Below are 12,753 nucleotides of genomic sequence, written 5' to 3' on the forward strand. Positions count from 1 at the left end.
AAACATTGCTCTGTATCAACACTCTGTGCACCTAATGTAATAGATCCCTAACCTTTCATCATTTCTGATAACTGCTTCAAGGCAGTAATATATGACCAGTTTAATACCTAATCATTAGGAAAGCATACTTAGTTGGTATCATCAGTTCAATGAACTAAAATTTTTGAGGGCTTATACAACTACACAAATGTTAATGGGAGGAAGAAGGAACACTTATCAATTAAACCTAGATCTAAAATTCTGCATTTTAAGTTCACTCTTAAAACAAAAGAAAGTAAATGGTATTTTCAGTTAAGGACTTTACAAGTTTATTATGTGAATGGGAAGCTGGTATAGTTCTCTAATATCTAGGGATTTTTAAATGACCAAAACATTTCCAGCAACTCTACAAAAAAAATTTTTTTTTAACCTCTCTTCTTTTAAAATGTTTTATTATTTCTTGAGGCTCAATTATAAATAATCAGCCCAAAGATAAAACAACTGATGCAGTGATGATCCTGCATGGATTACAAACCAGAGCAGGGGTGTCTCTGCTGGGCTTGGATCTTCTCTGTACAGTAAGGCCGATAAAGCATGTACTGGGCACAGGCACTGTGTGAGGTGCTGGGATCACGGAAAGAGAAGACACAGTCACTAGCACTCAAGGATGATAAAGCAGGGTGCTCTGGTTTTCAAACTGCAAACCCAGGGATTTTCAGTGGTTACACCCAGTACTGGGTTGGGGAAAGGGCATAGTGAGATTTCTGTTATTTCCCTTTTCCCTCCAACAGTAAAGTAGCTCTATTTTATCTGTTTCATTTATTGAACTTTCTCAAAAAATATAGCTTTTAGAAAGGATTCTTCCACATACAAAAATAAGGAATAAAGTTTACAAACCTCTGGGCTAATAGAAAAACAGGGGCAGCCAGAATCTGCATCCACACAGCCCTGGCCTGTAGTCTTGCCTGTGCCCAGCACCTGTAGCTACCATCCCTGCCACAACTGTCTTTAACCACAACCTTTCTAGACACCCATACTGCGAGACAGCAGTGACAAGGAAAACCCACAAGCCCCCATCATTTTAGCTCTCTGCCAAAGTGAAGCAGGGTGCTTTAATTTTCGGGGCAAGGGGTGTCAAGATCAGAGGTACCGTAGAGCATGAAAATTAACTGCTTTTCTTTTGTACTGTTATAACTTCCATTTTTAATTTTCCTACATATAACATGCAACTGGAAAAATGGAACAGCTGTTTCCAAATTTTAAGTAAAAAAAAAAACAAAATAAAAAACCCATAAAGCACTCTGAATACAGGAAATTTCCAAGCAATATAAAAGTATCCCCAAATTTATTTTCTCTCTGCCCCACCTGGAGGACAACCAGAGAAATGCCTGGATTCCCTAAAATTGGCACAATGATCATCTCACCCCATCAGAGCCTTGCTGTCCTGTAGAGAAAGTGAAGCCCAGAGTGTCTCCTTGACTCCTCCCCACCTTTCAAGAAGGAAGCCCAGCGCAGTTGCTCATGATTATAGGCTTCATTGCTCTGCCAAGATACATGGTCTACTGCATATCGGCCCCATTCTGTGGCCTCTCTTCCAATCCAGGACAAAAAGGAATGATGTGGTCAGACCGACGTTCCCTTCTGTCCAGAAGATGCTCTCCCCTTTGCAGGGCTGGAATGGCATTGAGGGCTGAGGCTGCTCTCAGAAAGGAGAACACCATTAGCCTCTTTCCCTGTGAACCCTCTCTTTCACATGCAGCAAGGCAGAGCCCAGGGCTTCCTACATTCTAGAGTGGGGCCTCTCTGCTGAATTTGCTTTGTTCTGTGTTTCTCCTATGTGTTTTCTCTGGCACTGAATAGTTGCATCCTGTTCTCTCCCTGAGGTGGTGACAGCCAAGACTGGGATTTGAACTTCCATGTGGAAATAGGCATAGGATAAAAAAAGAGGCCACACGTGACTTCAAGGTACACTGGGATTTGAGGCAAAACTCCCAGCTCAGTAAGAGGTTACTTTATCTTGTTTTTTCCTTCTCTGTGCATCTATCTTCTCTGAAAGTCAGAGATGCTTATGACCCAGGTAATACCATCCTTACAAGTCTCAACCTCACCACAAGTTCTAGTAACTTTTACCTGATCTGCTTGCCTTCTCTCATATCATATAAGGAAAAGAAGACATCGGTGTCTTCCCCAATGGTATTGTAGGTGAAACTCTTCAGGCTGAGGAAGAAGTGGTGTGGCACTGGCATCCGACAGGTTTCCCCATGACGTGGGCGCATTGTATCTACCTAAGGAGGAAGGCAAAAAAACCAGTCGTTCCTATTTTAATTATTCACTACATTGATTATAAGTAAAATGAAAACTAAATGACCAACTCTCCTCATACTACCAAAGGGGATCATGTAAGAGAGACAGAAGGTGTCTTCTCTGCTAGTAGGAGAGTGCTGTGTCAATATACTTGGTTTGAGGCAGGCAAACACGCAGCTGGGAGAAGTAAACTGAGTGAAGGAGCTATGGAAACGGTAATTCCAACTTACGAGTGAACTTAATATCTCCACCAGGTCACAAACTCCTAAATTCTCCATGAACTTCTAAATTCAAAGTTATTTCTTGGAGAGGCTGTCACTTGATGCACTTCATTTGCAATGTTAGATGGTAATAGATACCATTCTAAATGACACTTTTACTTTCTCCCAGATGGATTCATTTTAGTCTCCCAGTCTACGTTATTTCAATTGTGCCTATGTAAATTTGCACAGAGGAGTGAGGGGAGACAAGGCAAATCTGCTTGGAGCTCAGGGCTATTTAGATGAAAGGCATCACACCATCAAGATGTCCGTGGGGGCTATCATTGCCTGTTGCATCCCCACGCTGTGATCTCTTAAAGTACTGAGGGAAAAGACTGGGAGGCCTAGCTAAGCTGCTTACCTGGGATGTGCTTTGCTGGACACTCTGCCGGCTAGATAAGTGCTGTGGGAAGAAAGAAAGAAAAATTTACTCATCTGGGAAGGAAACTAACTTTTATTGAGCACCTTCCATATGCTAGGCATTCTGCAGTCTTTTCCATATATGTTCTCACTTAATTCTGATAACATTTTAAGAACAATGCTATTTGTATTTGATGGAGGCAACTAAAGCTTGGTGTAAGGAAGTGATGTGCTGAAGATCAGACAGCAAGAAGGGGGCAAAGTCTAGATTCAAACCCAAGCCTCTCCAGCTCAAAGTACCAGCCAAGTCACAGGTGCTTGCTACTGGATTTGTGTTTTGGTGCTGTCCTCTCCATGCTCTCTACCACCTCCTGAGCTCTAAGATCCAGCTTCTCTAGGCTCTCTACACTGGAGGCAGTAGTCTTTAAACTACAAACATGCTGTTCCTCTGCAGCTGGCTGACGTTAGAAAAAGTAGATTCCAATCCTAGCTACATGCAAAGGAGTTGTGAAATCAGATAAATTGCTTAGTCCCTCCAAGACACATTTTCCTCGATTGTAAAACTGACATAAAAGCTTTTATTGTCTTCCTCACAGAGTTACTGTGAGGCTTAAATTACATAATTGGAAGCAGCATGATATATTAGCTAGGGACCTAAGTGCAGAAGTCAGGACACTTGGCTTTAAATCTTGACTCACACTTGTGTTTGCTCATCTATAAAGTAAGGATAACATTTTGTACTGAACTCAACCTCATAGGGCTTTGTGCAGATTAACCTGCCACAGTATCTATAATATTGTAAGTGGCTGATCATTCTTATTTTATTATTATTGGTATTCTTCTTTATAAGTAGTTTTTTATAGAAAAGTCAGTTACATTTAGAAGGAAACCTTGGCCAGGAAGAATTGTGAGTTCATGACAGTTCAGTCCCTGGTCTTGGTAACCTCAACAATGAGAGCTCCCCTTGGGCTGTAGACGTGTGAGACAGCACTCATTTGGTGAACTATTCTATATCACATGGGTAGGAAGGATGGTTTCTGAGTAGAATGGTTTCATTTCTTCTTTCTTTTTTTTCTTGTACACAATTTTCATAATAGTTTAATTTGTAAAAGCCCCAAAGTAAAAATAACTTAAATGTCCATCAACAGAAAAATGGGTAAACAATTTTTTAAAATTTAAATTCAATTAGCCAACATATAGTACATTATTAGTTTTCGGTATCGGGTTCAATGATTCATTAGTTGCATACAACACTCAGTGATCATCACATTACATTCCCTCCTTAATTTTATTTAGGGTTAAATGTGTGCATCTGGAAAACTGAATACAATTAAATATTAATTTAAATGTATCTTACTAGCTGTATTTGCTAATTATTAAATATTCACATGTATTATTAACTATATTAGTTAATTATTATTGGCTATTAATGTCCATTCATGGGACTGTTTCCATGATATATAATAAATATAATAAAATAGGCCTCCACCAGCTTGGGAAATCATCACACAGAATGTATATGTACAAAAAATCCATCATATACAAAAAATCTTTTAAAGAATCAGGTTTTCAAAAAAATCAAGTTTTCTACAGTATACTGACCCATATCCTACTGGAAAGGTTATTGGACTAAAATGCTTTCCATTGTTTTTTCACTTTCAGGGGCTGCACTAAGTTATTCTTCTCAAGTGGATTTACTGATTAACTCTTGAAAATGATTACCAATCTTTAACATAAATGTTCAGTTAAAACTATATACAGGAGTTTACCACTAATTTCAGTGTAAAACATCTGTAGTTACAATAACAAATGTCATTCTAGATTTCAGAAGCATCAAATTTGAGGAGAATTTTCAAACCAGTCTAAAAGCACACTGCATGGGTAGCCAGAGAAAGGCATCAAAACTGGCATTCTGGAACATCTTTTACAGCATTATAATGAGAAACCACTCCTGTGACTAAGCAGCATTCAGCTGGCCAGCTGATATGTCCCTCTTTAGAACCATCACCACCTGTACTAGAGCCATAATGTATTGTCTCCATGTTTGCTATCCAACTCTAGACTGCCCTCCCAGGGAGCAAAAACCCCTATTTTAATCATCTTTATATCCTAAGTACATCAGGCAATGTACAATGTACATCAAATATAAATTAATTAAGAATTGCATGGACATTGCTAGTGGAGTATATATAATCATTGTGGAAAAAAATATGGCCTAATGTATTAGAGCTGAAGATGTGATTACCTAATCATTCAGTAATTTGTCTCCTGGTTATAAACTTCATAGTATTCAAAGACCTTTGTGAGTATATATAAGATATTTGGCTGGCCAGATGTCTGTCTGCCTATCTATCTGGCCAGCCAAATACTAACACTTCTTTCTTTTAAATCTGTATTTCTGTTAACACTGGTAACTTATCTTTTCCTAGGAAAACTTTTTTTATTTTATCCAATTTTTCTCATTGATTACCAGATAATTAAACAAAATATTCTGTTAGGATTGCTTTTGTGTTCTTTATGCTTGGAATAAATTTTCCTTTCTCATTAAAAAATGTATGCACTACATTACTGTACTGCCAAATTTCCCCCATACAGAAGGCATTTTCATCCCTTTTAAGTCTCTGGTTCATTTAATCTACAAAAGTCTACCAATATGGAAAAAAACCCTGCAACTTTAGAGATTCTATTCAACTGAAGAACACATTTAATTGCCTGCTATATATGTTTAGAATTGTGTTAAGTATTGTGGGTCTCACAAGGAAATAGAAGACATATCTAGTCGGGATCACTAATAAAATGATGCTTCATTGTTAGTGAATAATCCAATCAATTGACTGAAGTCCAGAAATGAAAGTACACATACCGATCTAATAAAAATTAATTAATATTAATTAGAAGATAACAGACTAACACTGTTCCCAACACATGCTATTGTAGAAAGATAGTAACATAACAGGTTATAATGTGAGTGCTCTGTTAGATCTTCCCACAATTTAGAAGCTCTTATATAATCTTCAAGTGTCTACATTCCCCAAAAAGGCATAGCTAATTAAAATTAACATAAATATTTTGTTGTTGCCCTTTGAAATGCTTTCTAGTTTGGGCAGCACCAACTCTCTGTTGCTGTAAGTGGGTTTGGACGTGTTATCATGCAGAAGTAAGAACTGAGGAGCATTGGAGGCTTCCTCTGGTTCTTGTTATGTAGAAGAGAAAATCCATTTGTGCATTTAAAGAGATTTTCATCAATTATTACCACTCAACACTTGCATAGGGGATTGATTTGTGTGGGTTTTTTTTTTTTTTTTTAGGAAAAACAAAGTGCTGTAAATGAATTAAGATATAATCCTATTTATAAAGGTTTTCTTGTAAAATGAGTGACAAAGAGTATTAAAATCAGAAAGACAATCATCATATGGTTTCACTTATTTGTAGAACATAAGGAATAGCAGGGAGATCATCAGGAGAAGGAAGGGAAAGATGAAGGGGGGGAAATGAACCATGAGAGACTATGGACTCCAGGAAACAAACTGAGGGTTTTAGAGGGGAGGGGGGTGGGGGAACGGGCTAGCCCGGTGATGGGTATTAAGGAGGGCACGTATTGCAGGGAGCACTGGGTGTAATACGCAAGCAATGAAGCATGGAACACCAAATCAAAAGCTAATGATGTACTGTATGGTGACTAACATATCATCATAATAACAAAACAAAACAAACAAAGAAATCAGAAAGTTTCACATGGAGTTTTTGTAATCTCCAGTATTAGATTAAGTGTTCATACAAAAAGCTTCCAAAAGGTCATGCTTTTGAAACTTCTTGATGAATTTAAGATTTAACCTAAATGCTGTGCATTTACCATATTCAATTTAACATAAAAATTTGTGGTTTTCAATAAATTTATGGACTTTCAAAGGTTGGTTTCAAATGGTTTTTCTTCCCTATCTAGAAAGCAAATACATGGGATAAAAGACAGAAAAATCAGCATGAAATGAAAATATATTAAAAGGGGCTTGAAACTTTCTTTGGCCTTTTCGATGCCAACATTTTAAAATTAACATTTAAATGTATTAAAAGTAATATAAGCACATAGTATTAAAAGTAAATAACCCTAAAAGTTTTGCAATAAAATTATCAGTCCTCTATTCATCCTGTACTATTTCCTAGAGATAAGTACTTTCAACTCTTTATAATTTTTCCCTAAAATTCACCAAATATTTCTAAATGTCACATTTATATTGCTCTCTTTTTATGCAGTTTTAGATTTATCTATTGGCTTCTTACAATGGCAGCTAAGGATTTTCACATATGTTTGTGCCCATTTCCCTTCATCTATCTTCCTAATATCTCACAAGTTTTGGTTAAAACTTGTTTATAAGATTGTAATTTTTATTATTTTTTTAAACAGTATTTTTTAAAAAATATTTTATTTATTTATTTGACACAGAGAGAGAGAGAGACAGCGAGAGAGGGAACACAAGCAGGGGGACTGGAAGAGGGAGAAGCATGCTTCCCGCTGAGCAGGGAGCCTGATGCGGGGCTATCCCAGGACCCTGGGATCATGACCTGAGCCAAAGGCAGACGCTTAACAACTGAGCCACCCAGGTGCCCAAATTGTAACTTTTTTTTTTAAGATTTTATTTATTTATTCGACAGAGATAGAGACAGCCAGCGAGAGAGGGAACACAAGTAGGGGGAGTGGGAGAGGAAGAAGCAGGCTCATAGAGGAGGAGCCTGATGTGGGGCTCGATCCCATAACGCCGGGATCACGCCCTGAGCCGAAGGCAGACGCTTAACCGCTGTGCCACCCAGGCGCCCCCAGATTGTAACTTTTAAATATTGTTTACTGATGGACCAAATAGTGTCCTTCAATTACATTTTCTTTCTTCTACTACATTCTGCTTTTGTTTTAGAAATCTTAGTTTTATTTAAATTATAGGGTTTTCTCTTATGCCCTCCTATAGCTCTATAAAATACCTTTTTTAAAAAGTACCTTTCAAAAACATTCTCCACATGGTAAAACTACCAAATATCCTCTGAAGTCATTTTTCTCCTAGAGAGGTTTCCTGGCTGCCCTTCTGTTTTCATCGGAACCAGATACTCTCTAGACCTATTGCAAAACTGTCATCCTGGAACCTCCCTCCAACAGTAACCCACCTCTTTGCAACTCTCCTTTGAGTCGGAATCCCTTTCCTGGAGGGCATATAATTCTCTTTTGGTTTACTCCCTCATTTTAAAGAAATAATTTGTCCTTCAGTAGTTTCCTGAAAAAGGGTTGAAGAGACTTTATAGTTGTTTGTTTTGATAATTTGAGTGACCAAAATTTTCTTTAGGCTACTTTCCCATTTGATTGATAATGTGGCTGAATAAAAATAGAATTCTAGGTCAAATTTTATTTTCCCTTAGAATTTTAAAGGCAATATTTCATTATTTTCTAGTTTTCAATGTTGCTATTAAGAAGACAAATGATATTCTTATGACAAATCCTTAGTAGGTGACCTATTTTTCTTGCTGGAAGCATGCAGCTTTAGTGAGCTGAAGTTTCATAATTAAGTGCTAAATACTTGTTAGGCCCTTTCAATCTGGACATTCATACCTATGTTCTGGAAAAGTTTTTTTTCCCCAGCTTTATTGAGATATAATTGACATGTAACATTATATAAGTCTAAGGTACACAACATGATGATTTGCTACATGTATAAAATTGCTAAACGTGTACCACAATAAGGTTAGTTAACACATCCTTCATCTAACATAATTACCTTTTTGCTGTTGGCATGCTGAGAAAGTTTAAGATCTACTGTTTTAACAACTTTCAAGTACAAAATACACTCCTATTAACTATAGTCACCATGCTTCACATTAGATCCCCAGAACTTAATCCTCTTATAACTGAAAGTCTATACACTTTGATTAATATCTCCTCATTTCCCCTACTCCCTAGCCCCAGGAAACCACCAGTCTACTCTTTGTTTTTGTGAGTTCAGCTTTTTTACATTCCACATATAAATGAGATCATAAAGTATTTGTCACTCTCTAACTTATTTCACTTAGTATAATGCTCTCAAGTTTTATCCATGTTGTCACCAATGGCAGGATTTCTGTCTTTATTATGGATGATTAATATTCCATTGTATATATACCATATTTTATTTACCCATTCATTCATCAGTGGACACTTAGGTTGTTTCTATGTCTTGGCTATTGTGAATAATACTGCAATGAACAAGGAAGTATAGCTATCTATTTGAGATCCTGATTTCAATTCCTTTGGCTATACACCCAGAAGTGGAATTGCTGAATCATACAGTAGTTCAATTTTTCTGAGGAATCTCCATTCTGTTTTTTATAGTGACCGTACGAATTTGTATTTCCAACAACAGTGCACAAGAATTCTCTCTCTCTTTTTTTTAAAGATTTATTTATTTTAGAGAGAGAGTGAGCGAGCGCAAGTGGGGAGAGGGGCAAAGGGAGAGAACCTCAAGCAGACTCCCCACTGAGTGTGGAGCCTGATGATGTGGGGCTCGATCTCATGACCCTGAGATCATGACCGAAGCGGAAATCACAGGTGGGCTGCTCAACTGACTGAGCTACCCAGGTGCCCCAAGAGTTCTTTTTTCTCTACATCCTTGCTACTATTTATCTCATCTTTTTAAAAACTCTATTTCTTTTATTTTTTATTATTGAAATATAATTGACATACCATGTTATATTAGTTTCAGGTGTACAACACTGATTCAACAATACTATACATTATTCAATGTTCACCACATTTAAGTGCAGTCAACATTTGTCACCATATAATAACACCTGATGTTACCATAATATTATTGACTATACTCCCTATGCTGTACTTTCCGCTCCATGAATTATTTATTTTATAACTAGAAGTTTGTACCTCTTGTCTTTCTGATGACAGGCATTCTAACAGGTGTGAGATAATATTTCATTGTGGTTTTGATTTGCACTTCCTTAATGATTGGTGATACTGAATACCTTTTCATGTATTTTTGTGTCTTCTTTGGGAAAAAAGTCAGAACCTTTGCCCATTTTAAAAATCAGATTATTTGGTTTTTTGCTCTTGAACTTTAGGAGTTCCTTACGTATTTTGTCACCTATATGGTTTGTGAATATTTTCTCCTATCCTGTAGGCTGATTTTTCGTTTCGCTGATTCTTTTGCTGTACAGAAGCTATTTTGTTTTAATGTTGTTTCACTTGTTGATTTTCCCTTTCGCTGTTGTGCTTTTGGTGTCATATTCAAAAAATATCACCAACACCAATGTCAAGCAGCCTTGCTCTGTTTTCTTCTGGGAGATTACAGTTTCAGGTCTAACATTTAATCCATTTAGAATTAATTTTTGTGAGTGGTTGTAAGAGGTACAATTTCATTCTTCTGCATGTGAATATCCAGTTTTCCCAACATTTACTGAAGAGACTCTCCTTTCCCCTTTGAATATTATTGGTTCCCTTGCCAAATATTAGTTCACCATATATGTGTGGGTTTATTTCTGGGGTCTCAATTTTGTTCCATTGGTCTGTGCACCTATTTTTATGCCAGTACCACAGTTTGTTTTTGTTTTTTTCCACACTGTTTTATTATAAATTTATAATATAGTTTGAAATCAGAAAGTGTATTAGTCAGCTATCAGAAAGAACGAGTTCTCAACATTTGCTGCAACATGGACGGCACTGGAGGAGATAATGCTAAGTGAAATAAGTCAAGCAGAGAAAGACAATTATCATATGATTTCTCTCATCTATGGAACATAAGAACTAGGAAGATCGGTAGGGGAAGAAAGGGATAAAGAAAGGGGGGGTAATCAGAAGGGGGAATGAAGCATAAGAGACTATGGACTCTGAGAAACAAACTGAGGGCTTCAGAGGGGAGGGGGTGGGGGAATGGGATAGACTGGTGATGGGTAGTAAGGAGGGCACGTATTGCATGGTGCACTGGGTGTTATACGCAACTAATGAATCATCGAACTTTACATCAGAAACCAGGGATGTACTGTATGGTGACTAACATAATATAATAAAAGAACATTAAAAAAAAAAAAAAAAGAAAAGTTGATGTTGAAAAAAAAAAAAGAAGAAAGTGTGATACCTCCAGCTGTGTTCTTTCTCAAGATTGCTTGGCTATACAAGGTATATTGTAGTTCCATTTGAATTTTAGGATTGTTTTTTCTATTTCTGGAAAATCTGGCGTTTTGATAAGGGTTATATTGAATCTATACATGGCTTTATGCAGCATGGACATTTTAAGAATATTAATTCTTCCCCTTCATAAACATGGGCTATCTTTCCATTTACTTGTGTCTTCTTTAATTTCTTTCATCAGTGTCTTGTAATTGTTAGTGTATAGATCTTTCACTTCCTTGATTAAATTATTCCTAAGTATTTTATTATTTTTGATGCTATTGTTAATGGGATTGTTTTATTTCTTTTTCAGATAGTTCATTGTTAGTGTAATTAACTTTTGCAATTAACTTTTGTGTGTTGATTTTGTATTCTGAAACTTCACTGAATTTATTAGTTAGCAGTTTGCGGGGAGAAGCTTCAGGATTTTCTATATATAAGGTCATGTCACATGCAAATAGAAACAATTTTACTTCTCCCTTACCAATCTGGATGCCATTTCTTAGTTTTCTTGCCTAATCACTATGGCTAAAACTTCTATGTTGAAGAGGAATGGTGAAATTAGGCACCCTTGTCTGATTTTGATGTTAGAGGAAAAGCTTTCAGCCTTTCATTGTTGAGCATGATGTCAGCTGTGGGCTTGTCTTGTATGCTCTTTATTATGTTGAGGTGTGTTGCTTCTATGTCCTTTGTTGAGAGTTTTTTCTTTTTTTAAAGATTTATTTATTTTAGAAAGAAAGAGAGAGATGGGGGTGAGGGGCAGAGGCAAAGGGAAAGAGAGTCCCTAGCAGACTCCAGGCTGAGCATGGAGCCCAACTTGGGCCTTGATCTCACAATCCTGAGATCACAACCTGAGCTGAAACCAAGAACTGGGCACTCAACCAACTGCACCACCCAGGTGCCCCATTTTGTTGAGAGTTTTTATCATGAAAAGTTGTTGAATTCTGTCAAGTGCTTTTTCTGCATCTACTGAGATGATCATATGATTTCAACATAGCATTCCATTAATGTGGTATATCACCTTTACACTGAACAATCCTTGAATTCCAGAAATAAACCCCTCTCGTTCATGCTGTGTGATCCTTTTAATGAGCTGCTGAATTTGATTTGCTAGTACTTTGTTGAGAATTTTTGCATCTCTATTCATCAGAGATATCAGTCTGTAGATTTCCTTTCTTGTTTTTTTTGTTATGCTCAGTTAGCCAATATATAGTATATCATTAGTTTTTGATGTAGTTCAACAATTCATTAGTTGCATATAACACCCAGTGCTCATCACAACACATGCCCTCCTTAATACCCATCACCCGGTTACCCCATTCCCCACCCCCCTCCCTTCTGTAACCCTCAGTTTAGTGTCCTTATCTGACTTTTGGTTATCACGGTAATGCTGGCCTTGTAAAATAAGTGTGTGAATGTTCCTTCCTCTTCAATTTTTTGAAAGAGTTTGAGAAGGACTGGTATTCATTCTTCTTAAATGTTCAATAGAATTCACCCATGAAGCCATTTGGTCCTCAGCTTTTCATTGTTGGGAAGTTTTTGATTACTGATTCACTCCCCTTACTTGTTTCTAGTCTGTTCAGCCTTTCTATTTCTTCTTGATTTAGTCTTGGTAGGTTGTATGTTTCTACTCAAACCGTCCAATTTGTTGGCATATAATTATCACACTAGTCTCATGATTATTTGTATTTCTGTTGTATCAGTTGTAATGTCCTCTTT

General features: G+C 36.9%; 1 protein-coding gene across 4 annotated transcripts in view; it reads right to left on the minus strand.

The window, feature by feature from the left end:
- DOCK3 (dedicator of cytokinesis 3) overlaps positions 1–12,753 on the minus strand; it is a 568,180-nt gene that overhangs the window by 161,475 nt on the left and 393,952 nt on the right. For all 4 annotated transcript variants that reach the window (XM_087867015.1, XM_087867014.1, XM_087867013.1 and 1 more), the window contains exons 8-9: positions 2,905–2,946; positions 2,110–2,264 (exon numbers count right to left, since the gene is read on the minus strand). In XM_087867015.1, coding sequence (XP_087723141.1) covers positions 2,110–2,264; positions 2,905–2,946 — 197 coding nt within the window. The remainder of the gene's footprint in view (positions 1–2,109; positions 2,265–2,904; positions 2,947–12,753) is intronic.

The sequence above is a fragment of the Ursus americanus genome, chromosome 14 (assembly GCF_024610735.1).
Source record: "Ursus americanus isolate L20-20 chromosome 14, mUrsAme1.1.p, whole genome shotgun sequence".
Taxonomy (NCBI): Eukaryota; Metazoa; Chordata; class Mammalia; order Carnivora; family Ursidae; genus Ursus; species Ursus americanus.